This window comes from Pinus tabuliformis, chromosome 2_1, assembly GCF_031772625.1.
Source record: "Pinus tabuliformis cultivar Carrire ecotype Pingquan chromosome 2_1, CPIR1, whole genome shotgun sequence".
Classification (NCBI taxonomy): Eukaryota; Viridiplantae; Streptophyta; class Pinopsida; order Pinales; family Pinaceae; genus Pinus; species Pinus tabuliformis.
The window spans coordinates 50,473,020-50,496,864 of record NC_142299.1 but is presented as its reverse complement, the minus strand read 5'-3'; the positions used below and the strand labels follow the sequence as shown (position 1 = coordinate 50,496,864).

Below are 23,845 nucleotides of genomic sequence, written 5' to 3'. Positions count from 1 at the left end.
TTGTGCAATTCCTAGAGGGAACTGCCAGTTGGCTACTGGGGTAACTAGCAGCTAGACTTGTGTAATTTCCAGATGGAACTACCAGTTGGCTGCTGGGGTCACTGGTAGCAGGAACTGCACAATTCCTAGAGCAAACAGGCAGTCTGATGCTGGTTGGGAAAAGTGCACTAAGGTTGGAAGGTCAGCCTGCTGATCATCTATGCACAATTTCTGAGCTAAGTTGACTGATGGGTAGCGGGAGGCCTGATCATGAGCACTGCACAATTTTTGAGATGAAAAATTAGTTGACTGTCTGGGTGGCCAACATGAGTGTTGTCTGAGTTGCTTGCAGGCAACACTACTTGAAAGAACTAGCTTGGTGCTTTTGCGTTGTTCTGGTTGAGATTCGATCAAGTCAAAACCAAGGTGATGGTTCGGCTATCAGTGAGGAGTCTGGTTGTCAGAACTTCATAAAAAATAACTAAGTGTGTGAACAATAAAAATATGCATAGGTGATTATACGAACACACACTCGCATGACTTTACGACGAAACAACCGAACCATCCAGACACACATGTTCAACATGACTGACCGATGGTGAAAGCGACAAGCGCGACACTCGCGATTAATCGTTCATGATCGAGATGACGTTTACGTGACAGTGAATGTGACTCCATGTGTGAGTGCGACAAATGCTTTCATGGTGAACACAACAAACACATACGAAGCAAAGACTTTGAGCATAACCAAAACACGGTCGCAAGCATGACTTAGACATCAACATGTAGAGACTTGAGTGCAATAAAAAAGCAAGGCGAATGTTAAGACTCACATGAGCTCATGGAGTGAACCTGATTGTGTGTAGTCATCAACTGAAACTCTCCAAGGGAGGCTCCGAAATTGGTGCAGGCCCAAATTTTGGAGGGTGGTTGTAGCCACTACAACAGAATCTAAAAGAATTTAACCTTCATAGAATAGAATTATATTTATTTTATCAAATATGTTGTGATGAACTATCTAGTTGAATGTCCATAGTATTTTACATATCACACCTTGATAGAGTACTTGTTAATGGAAGTATAGAGTGTTGTAATAAAATTTTGATACATGTATTTGTTATTGTCCTTATAGGTTAAAAGGTTTAAATCCATATTTAAATCCTCTAAGAGGAGATCAACTTTACTTTTGTCAAAAAATAAGTGCATTAGTTCTCAAAATTCTCTTGCATGGGATTTTTTGCATGAAAAAATTTAGAGTTAAAATTAAGGTCTATGATTAGAGTTAATCTTGCGGTCATTTAAGAGGCCAAAATTTACTATTTGGTTGCAAACAAGTGTTGGGCAGTTGGCATTGTCTGGACGGCTAGTGGCTTAGTAAAGGTATATGCAAGTGTGTTGGCATTGATTTCAAAAGTCATGCTGGGGAGATGTGCTGGGAAATTGGCATTTCCTAACTGTTGGCAGGAGTGTTGGCATTGATGTCAACCAGACTAGCATGGATGATTATCGCAATAGATGTTGGGAGTGGTGGCCCAGGAAGAGTCCCATGGTTGTTGCAGTGCTCTATAGAAAATCATCACAGTAGGAGGCATATTGGAAAATCCATAATATGATGACTACAGTGATGGTCCAGGAGGAATCCTTGGTTACTACAATGCTATGTAGAGAACTATCATAGAGCGGGCTTACTGGAGAAGCCATAAAATGATGACCATGGTGGGTGGGAGTTTAGGATTCCAGTCACGAGAAGAAGAGTTAAGGAGAAAAGAGTGGAAGAGATTTTACAACCATTTTAGAGGTAGAATATGGGCTCAAAGCCTACATCGGACCTTCTCCATTGTAAAGTGCTTTGAAAGAGATTTCCAATGATAAGTGGAAGTCTAAAAATGACCTCCTAGATCAAAAGTTATGGTCTACCGAAGTTAGGATCTTAAAGTCCTAAGCAGGCCAATAAATCGGAGCAAGCTATATCGGAGATTAGAATATTGGGACCTCGAAGCAGATCATATTAGAATATCGAAGGTTAGTAGAGCAGAAGGATGAATATCAGAGCAGGTCATATTACAGGTTAGATAATATCATAACCTCGAAGCAGAGCATATCAAGATATCGAAAGCTGGAGGTTATCGGAATATCGGAGGTTGTCGAAATATCAGAGGTCTTGGATATTAGAGTATAAGAATACCAGAACTTCGTAACAGTGGTATTTTAAGAAGTTACGATATCTACTAGGGTCGATAACTGAAGCACCGAGGAATGCCGAGCAAAGTTAACAAAGGATATTGTTGGAAAACTAAGGCTTGATGGCCCTTCTTCTCTCTCCTCTAGTAGGACACATGGTAGCATGTGGTTAGCTCTGAGAAGCTGCAATGGAAAATGATGTCAACATGACGTGGTAGTAAGGTGGACACGTGGCAGCGTGGCATTTTCGGTGGACCAGTGGGACAAATTAGCGTGACACATGTCACCCCTTAGAAGGCACCACATGGAGAAGCGACGAGAGCATGACATCATCTATGAGGTCAGTATATCGAAGGTAAGTATATCGGAGATTGAGGACCTCATAACCCCTATGCAGATGTCACTCGAAAAAGTGACGATAAAGGGGGCTTCAATATTTACAAGAACATGGTTGTGTGGAGATCCAAAGAACCAAGGGCGCAGAGCGGGGCTAGCACCCAAGTGTAATGGAGTATACTGGAGGATGGAGATAAGTCCCCCCTGGCAGGATTTTGAAGCCTTGGCACCTATGTGCTATACTAGCGGTCACAAATAGCGATCCTTTGATGTGAAAAGCGATGAGGACTAAGCAGAAGGAGCTAAGACGCAATTGGAACTTTGTAGAAGTTACGATACAAAGGGGCTATGATATAGCTCTAAGTCGAGAGTCACTAATATTAGTCCTATGAGAAAGGAAATGCCAAAGGAGCTAAGTGCCAAGGGGTGAACGATATCGGAGCTAAGTGATATCGTAACATCCCTCTTGTATGAGTTATGACTAGTTGTGGCTTCGATATGACAATACAAAGGTGTAAGGCAGATGGATGAGTCAGCAGCAAGGACCACGATCGTGTAGAGGAGTTTGTCTTAGGAGCAATGGCGCCTATCAAAGATCAGTGGATCAAGGAAGCAAGGACCATGATTTACATAAAATAGTGTTGGGTTTTCCTTGAGGTGAGACAAGCCATCTCTATGCTTCGATGCACACCTCAGTGAGTTAAATGGATGAATGGGTCAGAAGTTGAAGAACAAATGCAGATCAACAAAGTTGGTTTATGGAGTCATATGGATCTGCAGAAAGCATTGAGACAAGGTAATGAGGACAATGGTCCACAGAGAAGCCATGTCGAAGTAAAACCAAGCTATGTGAAACCATGAATTAGTATGGAGAGCCTTAATGATAGGAGAGTTTTCCACATAAAGGAAAATGCCTGGTTGGAGTGTGCAGGTGGACTGAAAATTAATTCTCAATATGGAGAAACAATCAGGTTCCCATTCTCATGGTTAATGCAGTAACAGAGACCAAGTCAAACACAACAATAGAATGGAAAATCCATGTCGAAATACACTCAAGCAGTGTGGATATAGGACAATAGTGGCATCACCGTTCAACGAGTAGCAGAGGAACAAAACAGACAAGCCCTATTGAGAAAAAGCTGGAAATACAACATTGGAGAGAGAGTTGTGTGGAGAGATTGTTGTTATGTGTGAGGCGAAGTGAGCTTGTTCTGCTGTGAAAGGTTGAGAGTGCCTATGTAGAGGAAAGACCCTGAGAGAGTGAGTGTCGTTTGAAAAAGGTCGAAGGTGCATGTGCTGTGTGAAGAAGGCCGAGAAATACAGTGCTATGGTGTGTAAGACTGAGAGGGACTGATGAATAAAAGAGGTCGAGAGTTGATTGTATGCAGTCGAAGAGAAAAGTGCAGAGAGGATTGCATGTTATATGTGTGTTTGTGAGTGATGTGAGTGGAACAGGGAGTTGTTTCAGATCGTGCAGAGGGCCGAGAACAATAAAGTGCTATAAGGAGTTGTGATGAGTGACTTCTATTGAGAAGATCAGTGGGCTATTGCAGAATGAGCAGAGTGAGCTGAGTTGTGAAGAGAAAAAAGTTGATATCAGGTAGAGTGGTTGCCAATTACAAAGAACATTGAGTTCCTTGTTTAGTGGGGGTCAGAGCTTGCATACAGGAAGTTAATGCTTCCATCTCTAGTGGGTACTTGAGAAGGCTTGGGGGTTGGTGCCTCCTACAAGTTGGTGCTTGCATAAATACAAGGAGTTGCAAGTTTGTGCTTGCAAAAAAATATGTGAAGTTGGTGCTTCACATGGTGCTTTTGGTAAGATGGACAAGTGCCTACAAAAGGAGGGAGTTGGTGCTTCCTGCTAGTGGGTGCTAGCAAACAAGAAAAGGTATTTGGTGCCTCCTGTGGGTGGTGGCTCACAAAACAGATTGATGTAATAGAGTAGGTGCTCATATTTTACATCAATAACAACAACAAGCTTTGGTGGTTTTTTCTTGAAAGGTTTTCCACATAAAACCTTGTGCCTCATGTGTATGATGCTCATGGTCTGTGCTTGTATGTTGATTTCATATTGCTGCCATATTATATGTTGCTGTTGATTATATGGATTGTTTCCAAGTTTGAATAAGAAAAGTAAATTGGCTTAAAGAATGAAAATTAGCCTTAATACTGATTCACCCTCCCTCTCAGTGTTAACATTGTTTCCAACAACAAGGATATTAGGTATCACATAAGCCATGATACTACTATCAAAATCATCAACGCAAGTCGTATGGTTGGAGTTTGGCCACTTAATTATGCCATTGCAAATTATTATGTCTTGAGAACTAACAAAGCTTGACTAGCTTGATATGAAATAAATTCTAGGTCGAGTCTTTAAAGTTTCTTATGTATCTATCAGCTAAAACAAGGTTCCCATCTAGCCATCCTAGATTACGGTTGGAAACATTTCTTAGAAGAATAGTTTGAATAGTTACAGTTCTAGTATTAAAGTCTCCTAACAAGATAATATTACCTTCATTCCTCAAATTGTGAATATCTTCTTCTAGGGTTTTATAAGGGACATTTTTATCTAGATTGTTTTTCTTGTAAAAGGTAGAATCAATAGGTGTGAAATAACAAATTGCAATAAAAATTCTTTGTTAAACATTTCTATCCAAATGCATTGGATGAAAGTGTCTATCTTGTGAAGCAAAATGCGAGGGGAAATATTTTTTTTTTATATAACAGGTTATTCCTCCAATCCCTTTATGACATGATTTCTTGTTCCATGTTGACCACAAGATGAATCCATTTATATGAGGGACCTTAGACTCATTATGCTCCTATGTTTCAACTAGAAATATAATATAAATTTCACTCATGAACCAACTTAACATAGAACCTTTATTTATTGGAAAATGACAACAACTCCAAAAAAAGATCTAGAGTGTTCCAAATTCCTATTTATTATTAGTATGGTCTCTATCCCTAATAATAGTTTTTCTATAAATGTTTATAAACTCTATTAGATAAGAATTTAAGGTTAAGGTCATGGTTTAATGGAATACTAAATTGATATATAAGATTATTTTGTTTGTGTGACAATAGATTCTCTTAGTTTAAGAATTTTATTACTTAGTTTAAGAAGGTATACATACCATATTCCCTTCATATTTGGTTCTAAAATATGTAAGGAAAAAATACAAGTTCTTAACCATTAAACTCACTCAAATTGTTTTTAGTTATTTTGTTTCAGGGTTTTATTATAAATAAAAGTTGATATTATCATTGAAAACAATAGTTGAACAAAGCTTAGAACTTTCCATGGCATGACTTTGCTCCAACAAAATTTGAGATTTATATCACTTCTATATTTCATAGAAAAAAGGGCTAAGCATCTCTAGTTTTCATAATCCATAAAACTTACTTTCATAATCCATAAAACTTTAAATGAGTTGTGTGAATTCCTTAAAAAAGGGAAGATCCATCCCTCAATCTCATAATAAAGAGTACATTAGAATACAAAATACTTTTCAATTTCATATTCAAAAGAACAAATTTGACTTTTCAATTTCATATTCAAAAGAACAAATGTGAGGGCTAAGCATCTCTAGTTTTCATAATCCTTAAAAATTTAAAATGAGTTGTGTGAATCCCTTGAAAAAAGGGAAGAATCATCCCTTAATCTCATAATAAAAGGTACATCTAAATACAAAATACTTTTCAATTTCAAATTCAAAAGAACAATTTTGACAAATACAACCTTATGAAGAAACAAATTTGACAGCTAAATCTCTCTAATTTTCATAGTCCATAAATATTTAAAATGAATTGTGTGAATCTTTAAAAAAGAAAAGAATCATCCATTAATCTCATAAGAAAAAGTACATCTAAACACAATCCCTTAATCTCATAATCAAGATACATCTGAATACAAAATCCTTTTCAATTTCATATTTAATCTCATAATAAGATACATCCCAATACAAAATACAATTTCATATCAAAAGAATAAATATCTAATAATAAATGTACTAATGAATACAAAATAATTTTCAATTTCATATAATGAATACAAAATACTTTTCAATTTCATATTCAAACAAATATGACAAATACATAAATATTTTTCAATGAGTGATAAATGTATTATTTAAAATCATGATAAATTGGGTAATTGGTACTAATACTCATTTGTATGAATCATAGATTAATGACTTACTTTATGTAGATAATCCCAAAAGTGATATCTCATATGTTGGATTGCAGAAGCCCATCAATACTTTATGTAAACATGTAAAATATTGGCATATCTTTCATTGAATTATAAAACCTGGTCATGTCTGGTAAATCTTTTATTAAATTATAAACTTACGTTGGACTTTTTAAAAATAAAGTATAAAGACTTTTTAAAAATAAAGTATAAAAACCATATGTAATAATAGAAAAATATATTCATTAAAGTGGAGTATACCCATTTTAAATGTTTGGAAAAAGCGAAAAAACATATTTTTCCCTTCCTCCATCTAATGTTGCAAACATCATGGTTTGTGTTTGACAGGTGCTTACTATATTAAAAAACTAAGTTACGCCAACTCTTACTTGAGTTATTCACACTTATTCATATCCTTAGCCTCAAATTTTCTACATGCTCTTCTCTTCTCTCCCTACAAATAAGAATTCCAGCCAAATAAATAATTGCAAAATTATCCATATATAGCAGTTATACCTCTTTCATTAATTATATGAATATTTTAAACACTCGTAAGTGTTACAAGGCGCAAAAAAGATTCTAACAAAAGATAAGATGCTTTGGCCAAAAGAGAGGCTTCAACTAAATAGAAGGTTATCCAATTATAGAGAGAGCCTTTAATTATCATTGTTAAAAGAAAACCTATCACTTATCTAATCCCTTTAGGGAAAAATCAAAGTTATAGACATAGTTGTCTCATTTTCCTCAAATGATCCATTTGGGTCATTCAACTCAATAATTTTAATAATGGGATGTAGCATTGTTGCATGGCCCTACAATTTTGCATCCTAAGGATAGTTGTAATATTTAATTGGCAACTTTTAAATCTTTCCTAATTGCACAAATAGGTTTCTTTCTAACAATAGAAGTCTCTCTCCCAAAAACCTAAGGAAGGATGATATCCTAGCAACAACATCATTTTGTCATTGAATCCAATGTTTGTCACACTGCGGTCATGGAATCATATTCCAAATACAATGAATACTATACCTATGGTATTAATTCTTTAAATGAGAAATATTAATGAGGTAATGAGACCTACACATAAACAAATTACAAGCTCTTTGGTCAATATTAGAAAGATAAGTCAACGTTCAAACAAAATGACTTAAAAAATACCCTATATGAATTTATAGTCCTAATTATCAAATGCAATAATATTTTGGTCTAAATGTTGACAAATAAGTGTTAGAGTTGCCTTTTCCAATGCCTTATTTTCCTATGAGTTAAGTATGGTGAGTTGTAAGCTCACATAGGGACTTGCATCTGTCTAGATGTCATAGTTATCCCTAACCGACACCGGGTCTCCTCCATTGCTAATCAAGGTATTTTATGTACTTTTACACAAGTTTGTGAGTAATAAAATACTCTTACATGGTATCAGAGCAACTTTTACCCGAGAGAGAAATCCACTAGTTTTGCATAACTAGCCAACAAGTATTTCATAACTGACATCCATCAAAATACCAAATACATCAACCAAATGACCATTCTCTAAGGAGCATCATTTACAAATTCTCTTACTAAATTTTTAAATCCTTGAAAATTAATATATTTTTTTATCATAAAATCCTTCCTTTACTAAATTTGAGCCTTGCCCCAAAATAATTTCACCCGGAAAAACCATTTTTATAATATGTTTTTTTTTTAAATGAAAAAGACTTTTTATAATTACCTTTCTACCTTTTTTGATGCACTTTCTCTATAAAATAAAAGTCACGAGGGAGATTAAAATAATGGTCCAATTAAAATAATGGGTGAATGGCAAACTTTGTCAAATCTGAATAATCTTCAGTGCTTATGGCTTACAATATTTGTTGAATGAGACTTCCAACGCAACAACCCCACGTGCTTCTCCCATTGCTTCAAGAACTCAACAATATTCAACAAATCTCTTCCACCTACAACAACCAGCAAAAGAGGTAACAGCTCCAGGGATCCATGCTTTTGTTGCTCCAATATTTATAGACTTGTTGCTCACAATCAATCATAGTTGTGATTCAAGAACTCAACAATATTCAACAAATCTCCTCCACCTACAACAACCAGCAAGGGAGGTAACGGCTCTGGGGATCTATGTTTTTGTTGCTCCAATATTTATAGACTTGTTGGGAGAAGTTGATAGCTTTACCACCTGTGTGCCTATGCAACTCTCCTACTTCAAAGATCACTCATTGAGGCTTACAACTCTCATCTTCAAAATTTTGGTACTTCATCATTTTGTGCTTTTTTATTGGAGCAGGCCTATGTTCTTGCCATTCAGTGGATTGTTATGGGATCTACAATTTCAGCTCCATGATAATTTGAGCACTAACATCTTTCTCTTTTTGGGGGGAGTTTTTTCCTACGAGTTTTTCTCTCTTTCTCCGCTTATGAGAGTTTGTACATGGGTACCTAATCAAGCCTTGTTGCTAGGACCCATTCTTTGTTTTCTTTTTTTCTTTAGTTACTCCCTATGTTTCGCTTAAGGGGGGGTGTTAGAGTTGGCTTTATAATGCCTCAGTTCCCTATGAGCTAAGTATGGTGATTTGTAAGCTCACATAGGGACTTGCATATGTCCAATTGTCGTAGTTATCCTTAACTGACATTGGGTCTCCTCCATTGCTATATAATGGAGGTCTTCTATGTACTTTTACACAAGTTTGTGAGTAATAGAACATGCTAATGAAATCTTTTATGTGCTTCGAGACTATAATTTCTCTTCTTGAACATAGAACATGCCAATCAATAAATCTATGGAGGAGTTCCTTCTATAAATGTTGGTATCAAAAGGCCTAGAATATAATATTGATTTATCTATGCTTCCAAATCCCTAGGGCTCAAATAGTAAGGGAGAAGGCTTTATGTTCTCGAGAATTGACCATATTGAAATCCCACGAAATCAACCAATTAGCCTTTGATATCTCTCAACCATCTAATACCAAAACATTGATATATTAATAACATCATTGATACACTAATATTATCAATCCTCTTAAGTGTAACAAAATTCAAATTGATCTCTAAGTCGAAGGAATGTCATAGTCTATAACATAGAAAGCTAGCTTAGGAGATAAACATTAGTACATCTCCTTTGCCTTTGTCATGTGCAAAAACACAAGTTGAAGCAATTAGAATTAAGTAGAGTCCAAAGCCAAAAAAAAACAATTATTGTAACCACTCGCAAACACATTTGATGTCTAGCATAAGCACCCAACAAAACATTTTTATAGATATCTAAAAAAATTAAAAAACCCAAACATTTCATGAAAACACGCATAGGAGATATTTTTCATTGTAAACCCTATCACCTTTTCCATATTTTCAAGTTGGTTTGATGCCTAAAATGAAGTGGTGGTAGGCATTAGAAGTAGCAAGAACAATTCATCGAGCATTTTAAGGGGCATTTTTTCTTATATTGGATGTTGTTGCATGTAAGTGCAATAAAGAAAATGTCAACTATGTTTGCTTGAGTGCATTGCTTGGACATTGAGAGCTCTCATGATCAAAAGTTGTACCCTTAGTTGTTGCTAGATCCTATTGAGCTTGGCCTTTAATTTTTAAGGTGGATGTTATTGGTATAGTTTAATTGTTTTACATGCAACAAAGGAAATGCCAACTATGTTTGTTTGAGTGTATTGTTTGGGTATTGAGAGCTCTTAGGATCAAAAGTTACACCCTTAGGTGTTGTTAGATCCCCCTTGAGATAGGTTTTTAGTTTTTAAGGTAGATGTTATAGGTGTAGTCTAATTGTTCTATGTTTCAGAGTTTTTCTATGCATATTTCATGATCAAATTTACCTGATATCTTGCAAAAATTTGTTTGAATCACAAGTTTGTGTTGTGAACTCTACATATGAGTAACCTAGAAGTTTTTAGGATGTTGATTCTATTTAGGCATTCAAAAATACATTTTAAACAACAATAAATCACAATCTGACAAAAAAATGTTTCGCTAGATTCTAGCAAAAAAAACACCAAAATATATAATAGTTAGACAATGTTGATGTTATATGTTGAGAGGCATCTTTAACTTTGGCCAACTAATGGATTGGCATGGCAAATTATTCTGTCATTCCCATCCAAAACTTCTCAAAACCTTAGCCATCATCAATAACTATGAAAAAATAGAAACCTATAAACTTTGATCCACCAAACCCATTCTCATTAGATCACTGATTAATTTACCGACATTCAAATGAACTCCCTCTTTTACTTACACAAATGAGTTGAAAATTTGTATCCAATTTGCTTAAAAATGATATGGACAATAGATGAATGTACTCAAGTGTTTCTGAATGGACCCGAAATGTGAAAAAAAATTAATCAAAATTTAAAAATATTGAAATGTGAATGTTGTAGGGCTGAATTCCATCAAATTGCAAAACAAAAAGGTTAAAATTCCAGAATATAACGCAGGACGAAAAGTGAGCTTGGATCCCCATTTTGAAAAAAATTAATCAAAAATTTAAAAATATTGAAATGTTAACCAATTATTCGAACGTCGCAATGAATGGATCCCCATTTGCACGTGAGTGCATGATGTGTTGGTTGGGGCGGTTGGCTTTCGCACCCCCAGTCACGGTTCGATTCTTGCGGGAGCTGCAACGCGCAGCAGCATTTGTTTCGATGATGACACACATATGTGTTTCGATGTTGACGTATTCTGCTCGCTTCGGCGATAAATATTGTATGATAAGATCTGCTCACTTCAACGATATATGATGTATTATGATTCTTCAGTAGAGATTCTCTCCCCCACTGAAAAAATAAATGGATCCCCATTTTGAAAAAAATTAATCAAAATTTTAAAAGTAGTGAAATGTGAATTTTGTAGGGCTGACTTCTATCACATTGCAAAACAAAAAGGTTGAAATTGCAGTACCAAAGGTGAGCTCGTTTGTAAAATCAGATTTTGTGGTATGAATGTAGTAAGTTTGGGGATGTAGTCTCATGGTTAGGTATTAGGTGTGAAAATTTGGTTTAATGATAAAGTGTGGAAATTTTCTCAAATAAATTTTGTGATTCAATCCTAAATAAAACTGTATATTTGAGAGCTCACCCAAACTAAATTTCTTCCATTAAAAAAAATGATATAAATATGACACCCTAAGTTTAATAATTATTCAACCTAGGGCCGGAAAAAGAAGGTAGATCGCCGGCTATAACTAAATCGTCTCTAGCAAGGGTTGCTGTAAACCTTAGAGCGATACCTGAGACAGAGAATGTGGGATGTGAAGCGGAGGAGGGTCGTAGGAAGGATGGCTCGGCAAGTAAAGCAGAAAATCAGCTAGAAGAGGAGGGCAAAAAGGATTCTTCGCAGCAAACAGAAGCGGCAGATGGGTGGCTGAAGCTCAAGGAAAGGAAGAGGTTGCTGGCTATAGGCAGGCTGGGGAGAAGAGGAAGAAACAGAAACTAATCCAGAAAAAGACACAAGCAAATCTTGTTCTGGGAGTGGACGTCCAAATAGAGGAAGCTATGGAAGTGGCGGAGAGCACATTGGTAGGACGAGCTCGAGGAAAGAATTTTTCGGCCCAATTCATCCAGAATTGGGCAGATCAGCAATGGCAGGCGGCCCCAGGAAATTCCTTCAAAGTTTCAGTTCTAGCAAAAAGATGGTTCATGATTCAGTTTGATAAGAAGGAAATGGCTGAGTGGGTGTTGGCGAAAAATTGGGGTTTTGGGAATCGGCCTATTCTCTTCAAGCGATGGACACCACTGTTCGATGCGCAGCGAGAAAAGGTAGACTCATTCCCGGTTTGGGTTCGCGCTCCTGGTTTACCTTTTTTTCTATGGGTAGAGTCAGTCTTCAGGTCTATTGGTAACAGGCTTGGCACCTATCTGGAAGCGGATATGTCCTTTATCGAAACAAGAAACAGAGCCACGGCCCGGATATTGGTGAATCTTAACCCTGGTGAAGGTCTAGCGGGAAATATAAAACTTCAGTATAAAGACCTCGTTTTCGATCAGCTATTGGACTACGAACACCTACCTTTCAGGTGTCACAAATGCTATGAGTATGGACATCTTACAAAGGACTGTCCTTTGGGCTTTCGCCGCAGAAGGAAACAGAAAAAAGTCGAAGCAGAGATGAGAACAACAGGAGAAGAGATAGCCCCCAGATACGAGGCGGTTCAAGTGGATGACGCCATGGAGGTGGATAGGATTGAGAAGAAGAAGGCTCCAATGCAGGCACAACAGACCATGCTCCCGGAATTTGGAGAAGGATCTCCTACTAGATCAAGCAAAGGTGATCCGGAAGTTTCAAGAGAAGTACCTGAAGACACCCCTGAAGGCACGATGGGTACGCATATGGACTTTTGTTTTCCTTCTATGCATCCTCCAAATGAAGTAAAAGATGCATGCTTAACTTCAGAACACTCGCGGATTGAAAACATCATTGCATCTATCCCCAAGATTAATCTGAACTGTGAAGAAGCTCCAAATGATTTCGGTGATATTAAAATCTCTTCCTCCAAGCCTGAATGTCATTATAATCTGCGCTTCCTTGACAAAAGATCGGCTCCCGGAGTCCCAATCGGAGGCATAGGCATGGATGTATCTCAGATCTCTAGGAAGAAGTCAAGGGGACGGTAGTCTTTCCTGTCTAAGGCTCAGGTGAAAGCAAAATTTGACGTGGAGGATGGTAAACAACTGTCAATTATTAGAAGAAATACAGCATTTAAAATCACTTTTTAATACTTTTTTGTATTCATCATATCTACAGGGAACGAAATGTCTCTGCAGAGAAGTTTTCTAAAGAAGGTTTCAACAAGATTTGGGTAGCTGGAGAACAGTGGAGGAAATCAATGGAGACATCCACCTCTCGGACCAGCCTCCTTATATTCAGTGTGCATAATCATGGCGCTGAACTGGTCATACTAGTTTTCCTTTTGTATATAGCTGAAACGAAACGTCTTTCATCTGAAAAATCTGTTTTAGTCTTTTTGCTGTGCATCCTTTTTCGTCTTGGGCTGCTTTCCTCGACAGAGGAAACCCGAGGAAAGGTGCCAGCTGCTGTCTTTTGTTATCAAACATAAGGAAACTGTTGACTTTTTTTGACAATGCTGAGGAAGGGAGCTGCTGTTTTTCCTCTCTTGAGGAGGCTCTGCTTAAGTTCAGAATAGCTTTTTAGCAAGTTTATATGATGTACTACAGCAAACAGGAAAGCTGCGGCATGTATATATGTAACTTTTTATCATAGTAATATAAAGTTCGTTTTTATTTCTGGAAAAAAAGTTTAATAATTATTCAATTAATTTGCAAAAATTTTAAAATTAGTATTCAATTAATGTGCAAGAATTTTAAAATTAGTAAGGGAACTACTGTTCAGCCATGGCAGGTTAATGATCCACTTGATATTCCATGAACGAAAGCTGAAAATTTTTAATGAAAGTTCGACAAAGTTGGTAGATATTTAGAATTTCGTTCAAATAATTATGGGGTATTTTCCCTGTGGAGTTTTATGGCATTATGTACCCTAACCGTCACCTTCTGTGCTTGAAATATGGACTCCCTGCATTATTAACCTGGCCTGCACTATTAGTTTGTTACGGATCTGCTCTGTTTGTCAACGGTCTTTCCCTTTTAGGGCACAAACCTGGATGCATTGATGGCTACTGCAGGGTTTACAGAATTTTTGAAAAACTTCTAAACTGAAGTTTATAATTGTGAGATTTATACTTTATTTTCCGAATATTTGATATTTGTTCACCAAAGTGAACCAAATTCGATAAATATGATAAATTCCATGTAGAAATCTGCTGAATGGAAAGAAAGTAATGAATGATAAGGAGGCACTGGAATCAACACCTATAGTTTTTTAAAAACCAGAAGAGCTGAATCAATGATGGCCTTCAATTTTGATGAAGGAGAACTGGAGTCAGTGCTTCTATGAAGCTACGGGTTAGGATTTCTAGCATCTTTGGTGCTGTTATAGTTTAGTAGTGCTATTGGCTTGATGGGAAGTAATGAGGAATGCTTGCTAGTGGCGTTGGTGGTGGATAAGTATTTTTTTTACAAAATATTTTAGAATATCAAATTAATTTATATAGTTATTGTTATTTTATTTAATTATAGTGATGGTTTTAGTGTTTTGGAAGAGGCAATGATAAGGTTCAAGGGTTCAAATCTTAGTAGAAGTAGAGTTCTGGTATATGTGTAAGGGAAGGTGTTTAGCTTCATCAAAAATTACTTATGAAGTGGAGCATATTTGGTTTGTGTGGGTTTAGTTCACTTTATGCTACTGGTTCAAATATCATGGAGAGGGGTTTAGGGTGGGCACAATATGGAGACAACATCGCTGTTCCATCCAACATTAGGGTTGGCATTGGCCTAAATTCAACTTAGTTAAGAAAAAAAAACCTCATAAAAAAATAGTTTCCTACCTAAAATATTTGTGATTTTATCTCAAAAATCATAACATTTATATCTTCTTTATATCTATAGTAAATTTCGAATGCAAAATTTGGTCACCATTTTCTTCATTGCCCTTTCACTCGAAGACTGTGGGTGGACGTTCATAACTCTGAAGATCTGTCATATATTTGGGAAGGACTTATTATCGAAGAAAGCCTTAAAAAGTGGTTATCTATTTACATAGAAAAACATCATAAATCCCTTCCTCTTACTGTGGCATGGGTCTAGTTGGATCAAAATCATGCAATTTTTGAAAATAAAGAGCTTTCAACCGTCAAAACCGCACTTCAAAGTCGGTCCATTTTGAATACTTTTCGATCTACAACAGAAAATGCAAAAGTGGCCAATCTTCGGCTTCACTCCAAAGAATGCTTCTTTTGGAGTCTTGTCCCCCAAAATTTTATGGGCACTCCTATTTTGTACATGCATTCATAACTCCGAAGATCTCTCTTATATTTGAGAAGGACCTATTATCGAAGAAAGCCTCAAAAAGTGGTTATCTGCCCTTCATAAAAACACATCATAAATCCCTTCCTCTTACTGTGGCATAGGGTCTGGTTGGATCAAAAACATGTAATTTTTTAAAATAAAGAGCTTTTAACCGTCAAAATCTTAGTTCAAAGTCTGGCTATTTTGAATACTTTTCGATCTACACTAGAAATTGCAAAGGTGGCCAATATTTGGCTTCACTCCAAAGAATGCTTCTTTTGGAGTCTTGTCCCCCAAAATGTTATGGGGACTAATGTTTAGTGCATATGCTATCATATTGCATTTCTCCACCCAAAGGAACATGAGTAGATTTTGGTCATGAATCATTGCCTTGGCAGCTCTAACCATAGCCTAATTATTCCTTTCAAGAATCTCGTTCTTTTGTGGGTTGTACAACACTGTTAGCTCCCTCTTGATCCCTGTCTGCTAGCAGAAATATTTGAAATCATTAGAGGTATACTCACCCTCATTGTCCACAAGAGCTTTAAACTCTCGGAATCAACTGAAGAGCTCATCCTTGGTCCTCATGAAGAAAATCCATATGCTCCTAGAGAAATCGTCGATGAAGTTCACATAATAGTTGGAACCCTTCACTGATGCTACTGACATCGAACAACACGCATTTGTATGTACTAGATCCAAGATCCCCTTAGACATGCTCTTGCTGCTTAGAAAAGCACCCTTGGCATACTTGCCAAGAGTACATTCCTTGCACACTCCCTACTACTCCATGCTAAACTCTAGAAGATTAATGACAATCTCCCCCAGTATGGGCAATGCTCCATGATGCAAGTGACACATCCTCCTATGCCAAAGCTCGCATAAGTTGTCACTGTCATGAAATAGGGCTCATACAAACTGAGCCCTCAACCTGTACAAATTACCTTCTCTACCTCCAATCACTTGTTCGGATTCAAAGCTAAAATTTCTTAGCAAAGAACCTATCCATCCTAGAAATAGATGACATAACCCCTATCCTCCACGGCTGAGACTGAGAGTAAATTCTTTGTTAGCCTCAGAACAAAAAACACATCCTTCACCTCCAGAGAACCTTTTGGCTTCAACTAAAACAAAATGGTCCCAACTACCTCTACACCATACTTGGCATTGTTTCCAAGCTCCATAGGTATATCTAAGTCCTTCTTTGACAAGCTGGTGAGTACCTCCTATGATCCTGACATTTGACGAGAAGCACCACTAACCACAAACTAGGCACCCTCAGAAATTGTGCTAGAAAGGCAGGATACCAACAAGAACTCCTTGAAACTCATAGCAAACTCATTGACTTGAGTATCTGCAGATGCTACTACCTATTGTTTCTTACCCTTGCCCTTCTTCTTGTTCGGACATTGTGAAGCATAATGCCCACCCTTCTGGCATGCAAAGCATTTCACTTTGCTCAAATCCTTCTATTTTCTAGCCTGTGAAGTAGCCCCTCCACTGGAATCCTTCTTGACCTTCACATTGCCTTTTCTTGCCTAGAGGGCAAGGGAGAAGGTTCTCATCATCGCCCTTCTATTGGCCTCTAAGAGATTCCTCCCAAATCTTCTCTTGGACAAAATCATCCCATAGCCTATCCCAATCAGGGAGATGTTCTCGTGCAATAATGCCCTTGCTGAAAGGATTCCATGGCATGGTGAAGACATTCAGGGCCATCCTTACCATCTCCTCATCTGTCATTGCCTCCCCAACTACTGCTATCATGTACTTGAGTGATCTTGGTGAGATAATTTGTCACAATATTTGATTTGGTCATCTTGTTGTTCCTGAGTTTCTCTCTTAACACCATATTCTTGTTAGTATTATTGCTCTAATGAAGTTTTATCAAAGCCTCCCACGTATCCCTTCATGTTTTCTTCTCCGATGGTGATCCAAATTTATGAAGGAATAAAATGAAATACATATTTAAAATAGAAACACAGAGATACAGTGAAACTGAACTTCAATTAATAAATAGCAAATGATGAAAACTGTTTATATGCAGAATGAAAGCAAACTAGCTCGGACGATGGTAGTTTATCTTTGAGAAGAGATGAGATGGCCATATGCCTTATATGTAGAATGAAAGCAAACTAGCTTGGACGATGGTAGTTTATCTTTGAGAAGAGATGAGATGGCTATATGCCTTATGAACTGTGTTACAGTTAGGCTCGATGGCCTTTTTAACATGAACAAACAATGAGAAGCCCTAAACCTCCAAAACCTAACCCTAGGGGATAAACCGCCAAAAGATATGGGCCCCGCTGGGGTTAGTTGGAACATCAACTTCCCGAGGTCATATGTTTGGCATACGATCTTTGTTTTTCACGCACAATAATCCGTTAGAAAGGTCTATCCAAGGACAACAAATTTTGATCGCAAGAATTGATGTTTTTCCGTTTTCCTAAAAATTATTGTTTAGGGTCTCAAAACAGCTCCAGAAGTTCAGGGCCCGAAAACTACCAAAAATAGAAAACTGCCAAAATAGCAAACTAAAAAATAGAAAACTGATATAAAACAGTGTTGGGGTCCAAGTGGAATATGCGGGTGGCCACCAATATTTACTTAGATCAAATTGGTGAGGAATCACATGATCCTTCACTGCATCCAATATTATCTTCCTAATTTTCATATCCTTCTTATTGTGGATAAGTCTACAACATCTATAGACGGAATGAGTTTGGTGTTAGCAAACTCCCATAAGCCAATCTCCATCAAGATCAATGTAACCCTGGCCTTCCAGGGAATGAAGTTTGATGATCTCTCCAACATGTCATCAAATCTTAACTTGGCTGTAGCCAAATCTCAAATCAGAAATGTTACCGTAAACAATAAATCTGGTGTTAGAAATATAAGTCTGTTGTAAACATGTATGGAATCTATTTCCATTTCTTTAGAGTTGATGCTTTGATACAATGTTGATTTCTAAATTCCAGAATTGATTATAATTCCTAGTAATTTTCATAACTCAAAAAATATTTCTGTAATTATTGAATATAAAATATACTTGAACTTGTAACTCAAAAAATTGAGATAGTAGAAACAAAATATAGGAAATCAATCACACAAAATTCTCCTCCAACTGATTTTCACTTTTATTTATCCAAACAATAAGGGCTCTCTAACCAGGAAAATGGCCCACTACAAAGTTACAAGCTACAACAAATATTCTAACATAAACTAGGCACCTGTATGGCCAATATGGCCCTTAGAAAAATCCTGTATCAAATCCACAGCCCTGCTCCACGAACCTGTATGACCCCTTGTGCGAGCTCTAGCTCAACTCATGCTTCTTCAGGACAGTTTATCTGTTCAGGACTGTTTTGGTATATGTCTATATGAGAAGATCATCTGTCTGATATATGTACTTTCTGTCCAGGAAGTGTTTTTCCTATTTTGAAAAAAAAAACTCATGCGGGTTGTAGGGCTGGACCTGGGTACGTGTGAGCCTCCAGCTCTTCCAATTTGACCTCCTCCTTCCACGAGTAGCACAGCCTTGCAAAATCTACTAGGATGACTTTTGTTAGGGTTCAAGACAAATAAATATAACAATCAAGAAACACACATTTAAACCATGTACACCATGATTGTCTGGAAAACCCCAATTGGGAAAAAAACCAACCAACAATAGATCCCAACCAACAATAGATCTATTATTGTCTTTGGCTAAAACACAGCCAAGCCAGCCAACAACCTGAGCTTTCACCACTCAACCATGGCTGCCTACAATGGAGAATACACAAACCTTTTAAGGGCTTCAACTACATGTAATACCATGAGCGCAATACCATGAGTCACCAATACTAAGTGCCCAAAACCACAACTGTTAACCATAACTGTTGACATAACCTCAACTCCACCATAGGGTCAAGTTTATCTAACAATCCCCCCTTTAAACTTCACTTTGGGTTTTCCTTGGCCAAATCAAGCCAAATCTACCAAGTGAGCCAGCCACCATTCACCTCTAGGCCCTACCCAGTGAATGTTAGAGTATTTGATAATCTCATATGCTGTCCTAGTTCAACATGCTTCATCATACCACCACATGCATCCCCATATCACCCAAGTGGACATTCAGACTTTACCAGTGATTCAGTGATTCACTGGGGTACGCATACCTTACCAGGTCTTACAGTCGTATACCCATTTACATGAAAATTTTTATTTTATTTTTTATTTTGTTGCTATCTTGACCCACACACAACTTGAACTGCTGCAAGTTTAAACATGCATTTCACCCTGTAAGACTCCTATTCCACTATTTAATCCTTCTCTTGTAACTGAATTTTTATTTAAATTTTCTGTTACTATTTCAGAATAGAAATTTTTTCTTTAACCATAAAAGCCCTTCAACGAATTTTCCTGGGAAAAAAAAAAGATTTACACTTTCTTGATTTTCTGAAAACAATGCTTTGCTCATGCAACACTTCATGCAGAACAGATAGCCTCCTCACGCAGAAGCATACTCCTCTTCAAATGCAAAAGGACGCAGATGGCCTCCTCCTCAAACGCATAGAAGACAAGCCTCAAGCCTCTCACGCTCTGACCTCTGCGTGCTCTCTCACTCTGTCACGTTATAAGTTTCTTTTACACAAGCAGACTCACGCTCAGATAATGAGTTCTCTCCCTCACGCAGGTCTGGCAGCGTAGAACTCGCTGGGCACAGAGATCTGCTTGCCTTCACGCAGAGACACCTTCACGCTGAGAATGCAGCCTTCATGCTGAACGCAGAGACACACAGCCTTCACGCTGAGAATACAGGGTTTGGCACAGTTTTCTCGACTTCCTCCCTTTCATGCAGCCTCTCGATAGCACTCCTGGACTCCAGACTCAATTCACTGGCTCTGATTTAAACTTTCAAAATTTAATTTAAATTTCCAAAAAATATTCCTAGGGCTTGGCAAAGGCTCGAGACTTCATTTTCTTCTTGCTCCTCATCGAACCATCACTCAACGAACATTGCTGGTTTGTGCAACGAGCTATTGCTTCAACTAACACCACCACTTCGTCTATGGGAACATTTCGAACAGCTATCCAAGGCCCTTGCCAACCAGAGCTCTGATACCACTTGTTAGGGTTCAAGAGAAATAAATATAACAATCAAGAAACACACATTTAAACCATGTACACCATGATTGTCTGGAAAACCCCAATTGGGAAAAAACCAACCAACAATAGATCTATTATTGTCTTTGGCTAAAACATAGCCAAGCCGGCCAACAACCTGAGTTTTCACCGCTCAACCATGGCTGCCTACAATGGAGAATACACAAGCCTTTTAAGGGCTTCAACTACATGTAATACCATCAACTCAATACCATGAGTCACCAATATTAGGTGCCCAAAACCACAAATGTTAACCATAACTGTTGACATAACCTCAACTCCACCATAGGGTCAAGTTTATCTAACAACTTCTTTGCTGAAGAAATATCTTTTTGTCAGTTTTCCTCCCTTGACATTGAGTATCACACTCACCGGAAAATTCACTAGAATACTTATTTTGATTTACTTAGAAAATCATTCTAATTTCTATGAAAATTCATCTTATTTATCTTCTCATTGCTTTTCTACAACTCAAGGATTTTGGGACTGTTCAGTCCTACGTTATACACCACTGGACAAACAATACACCGCATATATAAAGTAAATCTAGATATCTTAGAAAATCCTACACAAGGCTTTTCTGCCAAGAAATTAGAGCTCCTGGAGGAAAAAATAATGAAGGATGAATTCCCAACCTGTCAAAAAGCATAACTAAAAGTAATGAAGATGAAAAAAATTAGAGGTCGAAATTGTAGATAGACAGCTGATATGTGTCACTAATGTCCAAAGAGCATAAATTGTTCAAAAAATGTACTCAAGTGAAAAGAACTGAATGTTGATCAAAGGATATAGAATCTAAAAAAGAAAGTTGCCTCTGGATAAAACATAGAACTTGTTTTTCTGTCATGATCTCAATGAGTAGTTCCAGCTAATTTATCTGAGTGAGTTCAAATTAAGTTTGAATGTCAGGTGATGCTTCAGTTGCTAACACTCCAAAGGAGTGAAACAATGATTGATCATAGAGCCCATTGGATTGAATTGACACTAAAACAACAATTAAGATGTTCCAATTTCAAGCAAGACTCAAATGCTCAAATTGAATTTGAATTGGCACTAAAGACAGACTCAAGTATGATTTTATAATACTTAGGAATCTTCAAATGCTAAAATTAATTTTTTACTTTTCAATGTTTGGTTATAGAAACTAGAAATGAAAATTGTTCTCTGGCTAAAACTTAGATCCTGTTTTTCTGCCATGATCTCAATTATTAGAACCAGCTAATTTATCTTTGTAAGCTCAAATTAAGTTTGAATGTTAGGCGATGCTCCTGTAGCTAACATTCCAAAGGAGTGGAACAATGACAAAGCGCATTGGCTTGAATTGACACTAAAAACAACTAAAATGTCCAATTCCAAGTAAGATTCAAATGCACAAATAGAATTTGAATTGGCACTAAAGTCAGACTCAAGTATGATGTTATAATGCTCATATACAATTTTTACCTTCCAATATATGGATTCTTAATTCTCTGATCTCAAAAGATTTGGATCATTCTCAGCTCACATCTCAATCAATCCAATATAGCTTTAATGTAGTAAAGCTAGATTACTAGAGACTTAATTTTGGAAATTTCTTACTCCCACATGCAAAAGCATTCTCGCTACAGAACACAGTAGCATGTTTTGGCCTATTAGATTTGGTCCAAGTACCAATCTGGCTGGGCATAGGGAATCCTGAGGTTTTACCAAATTTGAGTATATCAATTTCAGTGTACTCTTTATAACAAGCTGTCATCATTTATAGGTAGGGAAATAAGTACTTAATTTTATTATCTTTGTTCTTGGTTGAATTTGTGGAATTTCAATTGAGGCAGGATTGCATTTGTATAATATAGGATTAATTCCAATTGTTACCATTATAATTTCCAAATATAACAATACAGCCACTCAAATGACATACAAAACAGATAAAAAATTTGAACCAAAAACATCACGAAAAAATACCTTATTAATACACCTTATCACTAACTTGATAACTTAAAGTTCTTGGATGCATATGTTGAGCGAGCTCTATTGAAGTGTTTTGTCGGTAGGATGGACAACCACCTCTGGGAAACTAGATATTCATCGCACAATTGACAATTGCACTAATTCAATAAATAAACACCAATGGGTTGAAATTTTTTATCCATCTAATTGCTCGAAGTTGTATGAATAGCAGATTGATGTACTCAAGAATTTTCAGTTTCTAAATGGACCCAAAATTTTAGAAAAAATAATCAAAATTTTTAAAATATATTGAAATGTGAATTTTGTTTCGCAGATTGCCATCAAATTGCAAAACAATAAGTACTAAAATTTTATGAAAATTCGACATTATATTGGAGGACGAAAAGGGAGAGTTGCTGTAAAATCAGACGGCTTGTTATAGGAGAATCAAAAGCATTATTTGTTATCTAACCCAAAAAGAATACAGCCAATTTAATTTGAAGGAAGAATCTACAAAATGTAAAAAGCAATAGCATGCCGGCCTGCCGGATTCGAACCAGCGACCTAAGGATGACAATGACGATTTAATATGCCAATTTAATTTGAACGAAGAATCTGCAAAATGTAAAAAGAAAGAACATTTCCGACCTGCCAGATTCGAGCCAGCGACCTAAGGATGACAATGAAGATTTAATATGCCAATTTAATTTGAACGAAGAATCTGCAAAATGTAAAAGGAAAATAATATTCCGACCTGCCGGATTCGAACCAGCGACCTAAGGATGACAACGAGGATTTGATATCCCACTACAGTCCTCCGCTCTACCAACTGAGCTAAGGTCAGTTCTTCTTTCTTGAAATGAAATAAATTATTTTTAATTTATACATATCGACCAAACTGAGAGATCTGAAAGTCAAACCTGTACCTTTTCAGCGGTATGACAGTAGCATCGTAATTTTCATAATCATTCAACTAATTTTCAAAATTTTAAAATTAGTAAGGGAGATGCGGTTCAGCGTGGGAGGTTAATGATCCAATTGATATTCCATCCACAAAAGGTGAAAAATTTTAATAGAAGTTTGACTAGTTCGTAGATATTCAAGAATTTCGTTCAAATAACTATTCGGAGTTTCCCAGTGGAGTTTTATGGCATTATATATCCTAACCGTCACCTTCTGCGCTTTATGAAGTCCCTACATGCTTAGTCTGGTCTGC

At 36.9% G+C, this 23,845-nt stretch overlaps 1 protein-coding gene and 1 non-coding gene across 3 annotated transcripts; one reads left to right on the top strand and one right to left on the bottom strand.

The window, feature by feature from the left end:
• Nucleotides 1-11,829: 11,829 nt before the first annotated feature.
• Nucleotides 11,830-13,834, top strand: LOC149198733 (uncharacterized). Of its 2 annotated transcripts, none has more exons than XM_089402141.1 (2): nucleotides 11,830-13,012; nucleotides 13,436-13,834. In XM_089402141.1, the coding sequence occupies exons 1-2, from the start codon at nucleotides 12,187-12,189 to the stop codon at nucleotides 13,492-13,494; spliced, it is 885 nt and encodes a 294-aa protein (XP_089258267.1). In that variant the 5' UTR covers nucleotides 11,830-12,186; the 3' UTR covers nucleotides 13,495-13,834. The 2 variants fall into 2 exon arrangements, with proteins under 2 accessions (XP_089258267.1, XP_089258266.1); XM_089402140.1 differs by having other exon boundaries at nucleotides 11,830-13,326.
• A 9,543-nt stretch (nucleotides 13,835-23,377) lies between these two features.
• On the bottom strand, nucleotides 23,378-23,473 carry TRNAY-GUA (transfer RNA tyrosine (anticodon GUA)). Its single transcript has 2 exons — nucleotides 23,437-23,473; nucleotides 23,378-23,413 (listed from the first exon to the last, which is right to left on the bottom strand). It is a non-coding gene; the product is annotated as a tRNA-Tyr (tRNA).
• Between the last annotated feature and the right edge of the window lie 372 nt (nucleotides 23,474-23,845).

Coding starts and splice junctions, on each gene's coding strand:
- LOC149198733 (XM_089402140.1), top strand. CDS start 12,187: ATGGAAGTGGCGGAGAGCACATTGGTAGGACGAGCTCGAGGAAAGAAT.